Source organism: Papio anubis, chromosome 10, assembly GCF_008728515.1.
Source record: "Papio anubis isolate 15944 chromosome 10, Panubis1.0, whole genome shotgun sequence".
NCBI classification, from domain to species: domain Eukaryota; kingdom Metazoa; phylum Chordata; class Mammalia; order Primates; family Cercopithecidae; genus Papio; species Papio anubis.
The window spans coordinates 97,634,514-97,650,059 of NC_044985.1; the positions used below are offsets into that span (position 1 = coordinate 97,634,514).

A 15,546-nucleotide genomic window follows, 5' to 3' on the forward strand; every position below is an offset into this window, starting at 1 on the left:
CCTATTGCCTGAGACACAACAATATTGAAATGAGGCCACTTAATAACCCTACAGTGGTCTCTACATGTTCAAGTGAAAGGCGGAGTTGCATGTCTCTCACTTTAAATTAAATGCTAGAAATGATTAAGTGTAGTAAGGAAGGTATGGTGAAAGCTGAGATAGACTGAAAGCTGGGCCTCTTAAGCCAAACAGCTAGCCAAGTTGTGCATGCAAGAGAAAAGTTCTGGAAAGAAATTAAAAGGTCTACCATGAACACACAAATGACAAGAAAGCAAAACAGCCTTATTGCTGACATGAGAAAGTTTTAATGGTCTATATAAAAGATGAAACGAACCGCAACATTCCCTTAAGCCCAAGCCAAATCCAGAGCAAGGCCCTAACTTTCTTCAGTTCTACAAAGGCTGGTAAGTGAGAAAGCTGCAAAGGAAAAGTTTGAAGCTAGCAGAGTTTGGTTCATGAGGTTTGAGGAAGGAAGCTATCTCCATAACATAAAAGTGTAAGGTGAAGCAACAAGTGCTGAAGTAGAAGCTATAACAAGTTATCCAGAAGATGTAGCTAAGATAATAAAGGTGACTAAACTAAAAAATCATCAGCATAGGGTGTGGTGGCTCACACCTGTAATCCCAGCACTTTGGGAGGCCAAGGAGGATGGGTTGCCTGAAGTCAGGAATTAGAGACCAGCCTGGCAAACATGGCAAAACCCTGTCTCTACCAAAAATACAAAAATTAGCTAGGCATGGTGGCAGGTGGCTAATCTCAGCTACTCGGGAGGCTGAAGCCGGGAAATTGCTTGAACCTGGGAGGCAGAGGTTGCAGTGAGCCAAGATCACTCTACTGCATTCCAGCCTGGGTGACAGAGAGAGACTCTAATCTCAAAAAAAAAAAAAAAAAAAACCACAAAAAAATTATTCAGCATAAACAGCCCTTTATTGGAAGAATATATTATTAAAACTCTTAAAGCTAGAAAGGTGAAGTCGATGCTTGGCTTTAACACTCCACATGACAGGATGACTCTCTTGTTGGGGCTAATGCAGCTGGTATAAGTTGAAGCCAATGCTCATTGACCATTTTGGAAATCCTAGGACCTTTAAGATTATACTAAATCTATTTTGCACATGTGACAGCAAAACTCAGATGACAGCCCATCTGTTTACAGCATGGTTTAATGAATATTTTAAGCCCACCTTTGAGACCTACTATTCAAAAAAAAAAAAAAAAAAAAAAAAAAAGATTCTTTACAAAATACTACTTCTCATTGAAAATGCACCTGGTCACTCAAGAACTGTGATGAAGATGTACAAGGAGAAAATTTTATTTTCATGCCTGCTGACAGAACATCAATTCTGCATCCCATGGGATCAATGAGTAATTTCAACTTTCAATTCTTATTTTTTAAAAAATACGTTTTGTAAGGCTATAGCTGCCATAGACAGTGATTCCTCTGATGGATCTGGGCAAAGTAAACTGTAAACCTTCTGGAAAGAGACTTTCATGATTCATAGGAAGAGATCAAAATATAAACATTAACAGAAGTTTGAAAGAAGTTGATGCCAACCCTCATGGATGACTTTGAGAGGTTCAAGACTTCCGTGGAGGAAGTCACATCAGATGTGATAGAAATAGAAAAATAACCATAATTAGAAGTGCATCCTGAAAATGTGATTCAATTGCTGCAATTTGATGATAAAACTTGAATGGATAAAGAGTTGCTTCTTATTGATAAGCAAAGAAAGTAGTTTCTTGGGATTGAATCTACTCCTGGTGATGATGCTGTGAACACTGTTGAAATAACAAGGAAGGATTTAAAATATTTCATAAACATATTTGATAAAGATGTTTGAGAGGGTTGACTCCAATTTTGAATAGAAGTTCCACTGTGGGTAAAATGCTATCAAACAGTATCACATGCTACTGAGAAATCTTTTTGAAATGAAAAGTACATCGATGTGGCAAACTTCATTGTTGTCTTATTTTCAGAAATTGCTACAACCATCTAGCCTTCAGGAAACACAACTCTGATTGGTCAGCAGCCATCAACATCAAGGCAAGACCCTCCACCAGCAGAAAGCTTATGACTGGATGAATGTTAAGATGATCTTCATTTTTTAGCAATAAACTATTTTTTCATTGTCATTTTAGACATAATGCTATTATATAGTTAATACACTATAGTATAGGGTAAACATACTTTTATATGTACTGGGAAACCAAAAAGTTTGTATGACTTGCTTTATTGTGATATTCACTTTATTGAGATTGTCTGAAGCCAAGATTGTCTGATACCTGGAGTATTTCCAAGGTATGCCTGTATTATAGCCCCTGAATGAATTTATGTATGCAATTTTGGGAAGAGGAACTGACTCCTATAAAGTATTATTTATTACTCCTATTCTTCAGCTTCTTCAAAAGACTGATTCGGAGGTAAACAAAGTTGAGCCCTGAGTATAAATGGGTAAATTTTTAATGAATTAAAAGGGTATGGAATCAATGATTATTAAGTATTGTTCTACATTTATTTTTAGAGACCTCTATGAAAATAAAAGATAAAAAGTCAGCTGGGTGCAGTGACTCATGCCTGTAATTCCAGCACTTTGGGAGGCCGAGGTGAGCGAATCAAGAGGTCAGGAGTTTGAGACCAGCCTGATCAACATGGTGAAATTCTGTCTCTACTAAAAATACAAATATTAGCTGGATGTGGTGGCATGCGCCTGTAATCCCAGCTATTCAGGAGGCTAAGGCAGGAGAATTGCTTGAACTTGGGAGGGGGAGGTTGCAGTGAGCTGATATCGCACTGCTACACTCCAGTCTGGGCAAGAGAGTGAGACTCTGTCTCGGAAAAAAAAAAAAAAAAAAAGTCAATGCCCGCTGACAACTTGATGTGTAATACTGGACTTGTACTATTAGCGCAAGAAAATAAAGATCTTAGAGATATTGTTAAGTGCAGCATGTACATCTGCACAGAAACTTATGGCGACAGATTGTAGGAGAGGCTCTCCTCCCTTGGTCTCTCCTGCAGTACCAGAGCATATTAACTGTAAAGAGCAGGGTCTTCTAACCCCTCTAAGACTATTGTGTCTGGTGGTACTGAGCTCTGATACAATACGCTGACAATTCCTAAATTGATTCTTTACCTCAGGGTTTAATAATGACTAAATGACTTAAGCATTTACTGGGCATGATAATAGTTACATCCAAGCTCTGTAACAGTAATTATTGATGTTTATAGTACACATAGAAATAACAAATGATTGAATATTCATACTAAGTAGGAGTAGCTAAAATTATGAATCTTAAAGCCAAGTCATACTGGGTTCAAAGTTGGTTTCCATTCACTACCAAAGGTAAGCTTGGGCAATTTACACGGTATTTCTACTAACTCTATTTATGGCATAAAATAACAATACTGATAGTACCAACATCAATCACTAAGTCATGTATCTGATGAATGTTTATTGAATAGCTACTATGTGCCAGCCACTATTGGGGTTGAGCATACAGCAAACAACACAGATATGAACCCCAACTCTTTTGAGCTTTCATTTCATTTGTGAGAACTAAGCATTTAGTATCAGGTATGGGGCACATTAAATTTTCAAACAATGTTAAGTATCATTACCATTAGTTAATGATGATGATGATGATCACATTATGTCTCATTATGGAGTTGAGAATAACACAGTTTCTGTATGTGGGAAAATATTTCTGGTCCATGGCCCTTAAACTGTGCTTCCCTCCCACAGGAGTGATTTGAACTGAGATTTGGAACTCCTCACTGGGATTCTTTATCGCTATGTCCACTATTTGCTGATGCACTTATTCCATATTAATGTATTATCAAAGCATTAAATTCCTTTCTATATATGCTGAAAATATTTCTATTCAGCTAAAGAACATTTTATGCCTGGCTGAAATGTGTGTAGAATTATCCACAAAGTCATTTACATATATATATATCTGTGTGTGTATATATGTGTGTGTATATATATGTATATATGTGTATATATGTATATATATGTATATATGTGTGTATATACACACACACATGCAAGTGTGTACATGTATGTATCTATGCCAGTGTTAGAAAAGGAATACATGGACAAAGGAATCAGAGTGTGATTAGGAGGATCAGTCCATGTGGAATGGGAGTCAAAGTTGTTTAAGGTATCACAGAGGAGGCCACAAAGTGGAGGGGATGAGACGAGTCAGAAAAAAGTACTTCCAAAACTGATTAGCCATCAATGGGTTTGTATTTATATTTTTGCCTTAACTTCTACAAATAGCTCCTCTCACAAAAGTCATTTTGGAAACTTATCTTTCAAAGTTCGTAAAAACTTCAATGATTTTAGTTATCTTCACTTAAAGAGGGTAATTTATCATCTGGTCAAGTGTGCGTGTGTCTGCCAGGAAAGCTGTGAGCCAACATACATCATACTCAGTAGCTTCAAGGATTCGGTTTGCCTTCTTGTGTGTATTTGAATACAGAATTCATTTTAATCTGACATTTTTTACCTCTCATCATATTTTTCTTCTAATTAAGTTCTATAAATGTATCTTCTATCCGGTTTGAGCAGTAATAAATTCTTTACTTAAATTGGCCTTCTGAAAGTCACAAACCAACATTATGATGAATTGCAAAATGAATAATTTCCCTTCCACTGTGTTTATTTTGAGCAGCAAAATGCTGGAGAAAAATGAAAAAATGTTTCACTAGAAAGAAGGCCATGCCCGTAGTGGTTACATGGCTTTGACCTGAATGCTGCTAATGTTGAAGCCAGTAAATTCCCAAAACTGTGTAGGTCTAATTTAAAAATAATTTTTCAGTTGATAATTTTAGAGTTTAATGATATTAATGTAAGGTATAAATAACGAGATATGGTTTGCTCTCATGTAAGCCTGGAGTTAGTTAGCCATGTTGGTGTGGACTAGAGCCATGGTTTCTTTGGGAAATGTATTTCTTAAAACCCATATTTCAGCAGAAAAGAACGAGACCATTTATAGAATAGACTAAGGGAAAAATGAACATGTGATTGCTATTTTTTAAATCATCATATGTCTTACCGAACTACATAGGCAAGTAAATGTATTATGTCTTTGAGTTTAGATGGCCAAATTGAAATTGAACAATTTGTTACTAATATTTAGATTGGAATTTTAATAGGTGCTTAACATTGGACATATCTGTTCCCATTACATTGTAAGGCATAGATGATACTTTATATAAATAAGATTAAAGCATTACCATAGATAAAATATCAGGCATTAACCTTGTATACTTTGATTTTAAAATAGTTAAGCTCCAGTATTAAAATAGCCACAGTGATCAGAGTCCAGTTCAAATAATAGTGCTTAATGTGTTAATCATTAATCTTACATACTTCTTTCTTATTTCCCTCTATGCCTGTATGGAGTGGGAATTGCCTTCTGAATCTTGAATTCATTACTGTAATTTGTGTACCATGCATTGACTGAAGCCAATTTAAGTGGTATTTTAGGATAGAATTTTAGTTCCTTCACTTTGTGTAGATAGTGGGCCATGGAGTTAATGTTTCATTTATAGTATTTATTACAGAACTATGATGATGTGGCTATGATTCATGATCTTTTCCTGGATAATGGCTGATTTAAGACATATGATAGTTTGAAAAGAATGTTGATGTTCTATAGTAACCATGACCACTGGTCCAAATATCCCAACATAAAAATGCCATTGGCATAATTTTTCTTCCCTTAAAGAAAAACCAGAATTACTCTTTTCAAACCAGAATTAGATATGCACAATCACCTAAACCAACCACTTTGTCTTGCAAATGAGGAATCCGAGATCCAGTGAAGCTGATTAGATTGATGGAGATCAGAAAGTTATTAGTGTTAGAGCTATAGCAGGGATGCAGAACCTGCTTCCTCTTATTTTGGGGCCAATACTCTCAAAACTATCCTGCCTTCCTAAAATCGGATAACCACTGCCATTTCATTTATTCACATCCTGAAAACTCTTTTTTCTTTTTCCTTGTGCAGTGTCTCCATGCACCCCCACAAAGACATCCTAGTCTCCTGTGGCGAGGACCGACTCTGGAAGGTGTTGGGCCTTCCAAAAGGCAACGTGCTTCTCACGGGATTTGGCCACACAGATTGGCTTTCAGACTGCTGCTTCCATCCAAGGTCAGTGCACAGGACTCCTAGAAATAGCCTAATCTCTCTAGGAACGTGCTTGTTTACTCTGTTTCCGCACTCTGCTGTCTTTGATGATGTTTTTCTTTCTGCAACAACACATCCTACACTGAATTTCGAAGTGTATAGACAAATTCCCCCTTGGTTTTCATTATATTGACTTTTGACTGTTTTTGATATTTGGTACGTGTAAAACTTAGTCCACATACTTACACATTTAACCAGAGGAATAAGCTTCTCAGGACAAGCATTATTAACATTCCTTGTGCTCACAAGCCCTGACAAGGCACAGAGATTTCTAGTCAATAATACATGCCAGAATTTACTTTTGTTAATCTTTGGAGTTTTCCTTTTAGAGTTAATTTATGTACCAAAAAGAATCAGAGAGCAGTGATCAATTTCTTTAAAAATTCAGTGACACTCAAGGTATTAAAAAGAACAAAGTAGTACTGAAAACACTGGGCCCTGTAATTTTTGAAATTCACTGAACCTAAATTCATTTATACCTAAAAGACCAAGGACACAGAAGGGAGAACATTCTTAAAGACACAGATAGAAAACTGTCCATAGTTCCTTGTGGCCCCTTCCTACCGCCAATCTTGTTTTCTGTTCATCATTCTTCTTGGATCTGCTTCTTTCTAAAACTCTCTGGCCTGACTACTTTTGGTAACCCATAGTTCTTTGTGCTTTTCTAAACCATTCTATTTGGAAATTTTGTTCTTGGGAAGATTTCTTATGATTTATTTTCATGTTTTCACTCAACTCCTTTTTAAAATCAATTTTTCTTTTATCTTTGCAATGAATGTCTATGAAATTAGATAGAACATTTTTACTTAAATTTAGAAATTTGTAAGTTAATGACAAGAGTAAGCTAAGTTTGTTTTTAACTTCTGAATATCTTTCCAAAGTATAATTTATCTTTAGTACTAGATGTTTGACCCTACTTTATGAACAGGCAGTGTATTCCATATCCAGTATGTAAATTAAACAGAGCCTTGCCACCCTCTCACCTCTTAGGAACATAAAACCCATGTTGCAGGCAGCGACAATACAATTAGAAGTATTGCCTATCGCTTATGTAGCTACTGGACATACTAATCAGATTTTGATAATGCCCTGTTACCATGACAGCCAGTGACTCAGAGATTTTCTCATTAGTGTTTGACCAGCAATGGTCCTTTTAATAGATCTTCCTCTTTCCCATTCAATTACTGAAATTAATATGAGGTGAGATACATCATTATTCACTTATAATATGAATTTACATTTAGCAATTTCTTACGGCTGAATTGTAGTAAAATACTGCTATACTGTTTGCTTTTTTTCAGTGCATGAGACAAATATAAGGGGAGAAAATAAACATAACCATAAGTGTTTTTAAATGAGAAATATTGAATAGCAAATGTTCTTTTTGTAGAATTAATTAAAAAAGATTATTAAAAACAACAACAAGGTCTATTTTGGTTTATTTGTGGTGAGACACATTCTGAAAGTGTTTACATCTCAGACCACAAACATTTTATAATCCTTGTATGCAGACCAACACTAAATAGCATATAAATATGAAAAAATATATATGTACCTACAGATAATGTTGATGGATTTAAAGTTGCTGAAATTTATGTTTCCTAGAATTTAAATTTGTAATATTTGATTTTTGGTTTGGTTTATGTAATTTGGTCAGTAAGAAAAGATAGTTAATTACTGAAGATAATATATTTCCTAACTGATGGTATACTTTGTCTATAATTTAAAATCAAACCTAAAATAAGTTTGACTTAAATATTATACTCTAATCTGTAGTTGAATCTTCAGTGAATACAATTATAGTCTTCAGAGTCCAGCTCTGGGCTCTGGTTGATTCTGCTTTCTTGGAACCCTAGTGTGGACACAGTATATACTAACTTTTATTTTCCTCCTATACACTTCACACAAGAAACATAAACTTTTTCTTAGTTTTTTTTCTTTCCTTTGCTTTTCGCATTTCCTTTATTTTTAATTTCAGTTGCTTCTAGTTGAATGTTTTCTCTAACTTCCAGCTGGATGCATTCCTGACTACAATGGTAGCTGACACTGTCAGGCACTGTCTCTTCTGCAATAATGACATATTCACATTTTGTTTGGAGGTCAATTAATCTTTGACATGATTGTAGTTCACCTTGACTGATATCAATCATTCTTCTTTGTCCTATTTCTCATATCATAGCCGACATCTCAAGTGCCTAATAATAAATACAACAGGCATAGTAATACTCATATCAGGCAAAAGAAGAGTGACAGGTTAAAAAAATGAATTGAGGGGATAACTGACACTTGAGAATCCAGCTAATATGATGTCGAAATATATAAAACAAAAAATCTCATAAAACAAGATGATAGTAAAAAAATATTATAATCAGAAAGACTTCAAGGTACCTCTTTCAGCTTTTAATCTGTCAAGTAAACAAAATTATAGTGGAATTAGAAGAATTAATATGATATTAAATATAATTAATAGTATATATTTACCTCTGTACAAGGAGAGAATATAAACTTTTTGGTTCATTTATGGTTTAATTTTCAAAAAGGCATAAATTCTTTACCCAAAATCTAGCATAAATTCCTCATAGTATAAATTATACAACCCATAATTTATGACCAAGATTCAATGATAAAAGGTGAAATGAAGTTAATAACCATTAATGAGAGTAATCACAAATTATTAAGACACATGTAAATGAATACTGAGTCGAAGAGGAACTATAAACTTTCATTACATAGTTGGTAAACATTACAACTACAACACTTACCAAATTTATGAGATGTATCCAAAGCTGTATTCAGAGTAAAATTCATAGCTTTAAATTCTTTATCATTAAATAAGAAAAAAAAGAAAATAAGTGGATTATGAATTCAAATTGAAAAAAACGATGAAATACAAAAAGCAAAAGAAAAAATCAATGAAAATTAGAAATTAATAAATTAGAATATATATATAATTATGTATATGTTGTATATCGATGAAAACTTCTGAACTTATATATATAATATATAAACAGTTATATATAAATTAAATATCCATATACATATAAATAATAGACATATATACATGCACATATATATGTAATTTCAGCAGTTTTCTGTTCTCAAGGGGAAAAATAGTGAAGAAGCTACAATACATTAGATGTCCCGGAAAACTGCTGAAAATATGTTAATAAGTGAGGAAACATTAATATAAATAGCAACTTGGAAGGAGTTAGTACTGGATATACAGAAACTAGAATATATATGCACTTCAATTTTTTAGGAAATAATAAATCTCTATGAAAGTAAACATTATCAATACTAAATCAAGATGGAAGAAAAACCTGGACTAGATTAAAAACAGTTGAAGAAACTGAGTTTTAAAGTTTTACCTTGCATGCCCATCTTTAGCAGTTTTATGAGTGAGATTTTAGAAACTTACCAAAACAAACAAACAAAAAAAAAATAAAGAAAAAAGAGTGTTAGAATAAAACAGGTAATTTTTAGGTTCATTACCTAGCCCAAGGACAGAAAAAAATAAAAGAGAAATTCATTACTGGTTTTAAAAATAGAGCATAAGCATAATTTTAAACCTAAGTACTCACATGGTAACCCGAGACCCATTTCACTATTATGAATGCAAAACTTTAAAAAATGATACAGAAAATGAAATTCAGCTGTATGTTTAAAAAGAGCAATATACAATGACCAAGTAAGATTTGTACTTGGAAAACATGAAATACATAAATGAACTGACTATGAGGACATCATATAATAAATTATACTAATAGATACTGAAGCTTACTTTAAAAAGTGGCATAAATCTAGCAACTATACCTGTCAATACACATATGTTTGCATACATTGTTAGGTACCATGTGTTGGAATTGATTAGGGGAATAGATTTTGGAACAGCTAAAAACTATTAATAAGATCTACCAGGTGAATGTCAAACCTAGATATCATGAAGCTTAATGAGTGAAAAGCAGAATGGTGCTTACAGGAAATAGCTCAAGAGGGGAACATAAAACCAAACAGGTAAAAATGTAGATAATCCCCAAAGTCAAAACAGGAGCAAGAGTCCTAGCTAATATCTGTCTATGGAAGCTTAATTACTTCTCCAGTTGGTGTTTACTCTCTTTAAATTTTGACTACATATTTTCTTTATTTCCCCCTTAATAATAATGACTACTTTTTGTTGCAACACTAACACCATCTTACATATTTGTAACTCAAAAAATGAATGTGGAAATCCTGTAAGTTTCATACAAATATAATGCAGACTATACAAACAGAAGACATTTAAAAATGTGCAAGTCTTCAAAACACTGCATTGCCTCAAAATAATACTATACATATAACCGATTATTTCTATCTGTTGTTTACAGTGGAATTGGTTCTGTTTGTATCTAAGATTTTAATTTCCTCAGTAGGACTTGTCTATCCAGATCTTTTTAAAGAAGGACATGGATAACTTTCATTACTGTGTAACTCGTCATTATTACATATTTACCACTAGATGGAGGTTATATATCGGGAAGATAAAGCACCCTTTGCATTTACTTGGTAGACTGATGGAAGTGTTGGTAGCTGTTGAAAGTGATTCATCAATCATTGAAAATGATAAATGGATGGAACAATGCAGGGACTGTGCATTAGCGCAATCTTTGCACTACTGAAAGAAGAAAACATACATTGCCAAAAAGTGGGAACATTAACATACCCCAGTGCAAGGTAGAGGTCATACGGGTGGCCCGTTTTAGAATGCTAGCTTCACCGTTGCTAGTCTTTCCAGGTTTCTCTTCTGTGAAATAGAAAGGATGATGATGTCTACTTTGTAGTCTGATTGTGAAGACTAATGTTATAATATCTGAAAAACACAAATATGATTGCTAGGCACACATATGCTCAATAAGTGTTAGCTATCATCATATTTTTCATTGATACAAATTTTAGAACTTAAAAAGATAGCTCAAACATTGTTATAAAACTGGCAGCCACACAATGGGCTACGAAGGGAAGAAGCAATTTTGTTTCTGGATTATACTAAATCCTGTTGGAAAAATGATATGCAACCATCAATATTAGTTGGTAAAATTCTGTCTAAAATTCATCCCCAGTAAATGATGAAGATAGTTATAAACTGAAAACCAAATTCAATTACTTCAAAATGTATGTTATCTAGCTGTTCTCAGCTCATAAAATGTAAATATTTCTTTAAAATTGTGCCAAACTCATCCTATTTTTTTAATAAAAATGAGAAATAATTCTGCATGTTTCGTACTTTTTTAAGATTTTAGATTATATTTTAGAAGGAAAACAAATTTGGCCAGAAACATCAACAGAATTCCATTTTAAAATCATCTTTCTGATTTGTTTTTTGCACAATATAAAAAATATAGTGGTTGAACTTCCTTATCCACAGGCATGTTCTATTTTTGGCCCATTTAGACCAGCTTTGGCCAACAAAAACACAGAGTTACATAATCAATATTCAGGTTAATAATGTTAGATCAGTAAAACTCATGTTACATTACTTAATAATTTATTAGTTGGTCTTTACCTACCAGAGGACTGCTTCGTAACAGTAATGTCCAGTTCACCAACGCTTGGAGTTGCATTTTCTTCTGTATGACCACAGCTTACTATGTGAAACAGCATGTAATTCCCCACATATCTCGCTAAGCAAAAGCAGTTGGATTAGTGGTTTAAACAATTTCACAGTGCCACGTTTTATCCTGAGTTCCCTGCCTGAGTCAGAAATAGAGCTGACAGCATCCTGTTAAACAGAACTTCTATCCTTAGGAGCTGATTTATGAATTGTGAATAAATGGACCTCTCCAAAATACCTCATATTCTCTCTTCACTGTACAAGCTACCTATTCACATATTTATGTAGTGCCTAAAACCATAGTATGAAAATCCCTTGACAAGTACATTATTTAGATTTTTAAAAATATATATACATGGGACTGGGCACGGTGGCTCACGCCTGTAATCCCAACACTTTGGGAGGCCAAGGCGGGTGGATCACCTGAGGTCAGGATTTCAAGACTAGCTTGGCCAACATGCTGAAACCTCATCTCCACTAAAAATATCAAAAATTAGCTGGGCGTAGTGGCCGGCACCTATAATCCCAACTACTCAGGAGGCTGAGACAGGAGAATCACTTGAACCCAGGAGGCGGAGGTTGCAGTGAGTCAAGATCGCACCATTGCACTCCAGTCTAGGCAACAAGAGTGAAAGGTCGTCTCAAAATATATATATATATATATATGTGTGTGTGTGTGTGTGTGTGTGTGTGTGTGTGTATGTGTATACATATATACACACGGAAAACTTTTTATTTGGTATAAGCTAAAAGTTAAGAGTACAAATTTCAAATTATTTTTAAGAATACAGATGTTGATATATTATCTCTCTAAAGATTATGATGTCTTCTTTCTTCCTGAGCTGCAGAAGTAGCTGTTTCATAATCTGGAAAATGTAATAGACTTTTATTAAGACAATTTTGACATGTCCCTGTTAAGTAATAATATTCTACTTTATATTCTTTGCAGAGGTATATATTATGCTTCTGTTCTTAATGTAGTTATCATCTTTATGTGAAGGGGCTAAGCATTAAAAATAACAGTATACTTCTTTAAGTAGTTTTTTTTTTTGTGTGTCTAATTCTAAAAGTAACACAGGATCATCACAGAGAAGTGTTAAAAAGAAAATAGATATTTCTCACAGTCCCACAACTCAATGAAAACCACATTTTCATTGTAAAACCAAACTTGCAAGCGTTAATTTTAGATTTATACACATTTACAAATGCCCTTATAATAAGGTCCATACGTATAGTAGTTACCTGCTTAATATTTGATCAGCTAATGTTGAAGAGGGACATTTGGAAAGGAGATAACCTTTAGATGTATCTGCATTGGGGAAGGCCTTGTTTGAATGTTGACATCAGTTACCTTTTAAACAGCAACTGCCATATGTCAAGTGTTGCAATTGTATGTGGCAATTATAATGCTTTGTATATTTACGATGCTGCTTTCTCTTCCTCAATTTGTAGAAATACTACATACTCTGTGTCCTTTTTATTCATAGTTAAATTGAGGCCATATAACTGATCTCTGGCCAGATAAATGTGAATGAAAGTCACATTTTCAGCTGTTGCACATTGAAGAGCAAAGTTTAGCTCCTTCAGGCTCTCTTCCCTTCTCTTCAGAACCACATGGTACAATGACATATCTTTATAATGGCATAAGACTGCTTGCTTTCCGTTGAAATGGGATTATAACCAAGACAAATCAAGGTATCTTTGTTATATTAAGCCGTATAAGACTGGATAGTTTGTCTGTTTGGGCTGCTAGTATTAAGTATCCTCTAAAGTGAAATTTTATGTATTATAGATATATAAATATCAAGACACTGCCCAAGAGCTTTCCTCCACCAAGTGGCAGAATCTGGTTTTACGCAAGATGTGACTTTTAAAATCAGACTTATTTTCCAGTATGGGTGTGGCAGAGTACTTGCTTTGTTATTTTATTTAAACTCCCAGCGCCTCAGTTGCTCATTTGTAAAGGATGATAACATACATCAAAAGGCTTTCATGAATGTTCCACGAGAAAATATATATAAAGCATTCAGCACAGTTCTGATCTCAGAATAAGCATTTGGTAAAAATAGCATTATTATGGTTGTTGCTATTCTTTGACAGAAGTAAGATTCTAACCTCGGTCTGGTTTGTTGTGAAACTAGTATTGCCTCTAACTCTATTGGCCTCTTTTTTTTCTAGAAAGAAAATAATTTTTAAAAAACTCTTAGGAATGCTATAAGCTCTTTAAGGCAAGGTCTGTATCTTACCCATCTTTGTATCCCTGGGGCACAGAAGGTCAACTGAAACACTATAGAGAATGAGAAATATTTGTTGAATTAGAATAAACAGAATTGAAGGTGCTAGACCAGAAATGTGACCAATTTATTTCATTCTCCCACTAGGTATTATGTAATTTTAGGGATATACTCACAAATATACACATACACACACACATACATGTACCATTCATTTTTTCTGAAATCCCTTTATCAGAAGAACCTACAACCTAGTATTAGTCCTGCATTGGACATAAAACCCTAAAATACAAAATCTTCTATAAATAATATTACACCAAGAATAAATTTCAGTCAAAACCCAATAATAGAAGCACTTCCAAAATGGCAGGGTAAGGACATTCAAAAATACACTCCTTCATAAAAGCAGAGAGAATATGGGCGGAGAGGAGGGAATGTTAAAATCCACTTTTTTGGAACACAGGAACTTAACCAAAAGCTTGCATCAACCCGAGGAGCACTTATTCAAGAAAAATTGCTGAATATTACTAAGAAGAGTGAACTCTTTTATGTTTTAACATTCTCCAGTCCTAGATAGAAAAGGTGGAAAGTGAAATGTCCAAAGGGAATCTGAAGCACACTGACATATTTCTAAGAATATGGAAGGACACATACATGCAAGTGGAGGGCTGTGCACATGCATAGGAAAGATGTGAGAAGGGTTTAATCTCTTGCATCTGGTTGACCTCAAGGACTTGCACAAGCAGGAGGTAAAGGCTAAGGCTAAGTTGTAAACTTCAAGATTGTTAAAGATGTGTCCTAACATGCACAAAGAGACACTTGCCAAAGATTGGATGACTTATTGGTTCAAAGCATTTAATCACCAGTTGACCAATCATTATTTGGCTATTAAGCTAATCTAGAAGAAAATTCTGTGGCTACACCAAACATGGAATACAGACTTTACTGAATTACCTCAGGAAATTCACACACACACACACACACACACACACACACACACACACACATATACACACACATATACACACACACAGCAAACAGCAGTAACAACAAACCTTAGAGAGAAGAAAACCTGATTTCCAGAAATTTCAAATTATATAAAATATCAGGTTTTAAACAATGTCAAAAAATTGAAAACATAAAAAGGAACAGGACAAAGAACAAAACTTATGAATATGTCATGTTATATGACAAAGTGGCATTAAAGTTGCCGGTGTGATGGAAATCTGTAATCAGCTGACTTTAAAATAAGGAGATTATATTTGATTATCCAGGTTGACCCACTGTAATCACAAACTTTCCTTAAGTGTGGAAGATGAAGGTAGAATAGAATGGTCAGAGTAAGAGTGGTGTGACATGAAAAAGGGATTCTCCCCTAGAGAGACCAGAGAGAACCAACTCTTATAACACCTTGACTTCAACCCAGTCAAACTTATTTTGTTCTTATGGCCTCCAGAACTGTAAGATAGTAACTTCATGTTATGTTATGCCACTAAGTTTACGGTAATTTGTTACAGCACAAAAAGAAAA

General features: G+C 34.2%; 1 protein-coding gene across 8 annotated transcripts in view; it reads left to right on the top strand.

Annotated features, from left to right (window-relative positions):
- SPAG16 (sperm associated antigen 16) overlaps positions 1-15,546 on the top strand; it is a 1,155,561-nt gene that overhangs the window by 575,542 nt on the left and 564,473 nt on the right. For all 8 annotated transcript variants that reach the window (XM_021924411.2, XM_017946898.3, XM_017946897.3 and 5 more), the window contains one exon: positions 6,016-6,159. In XM_021924411.2, coding sequence (XP_021780103.1) covers positions 6,016-6,159 — 144 coding nt within the window. The remainder of the gene's footprint in view (positions 1-6,015; positions 6,160-15,546) is intronic.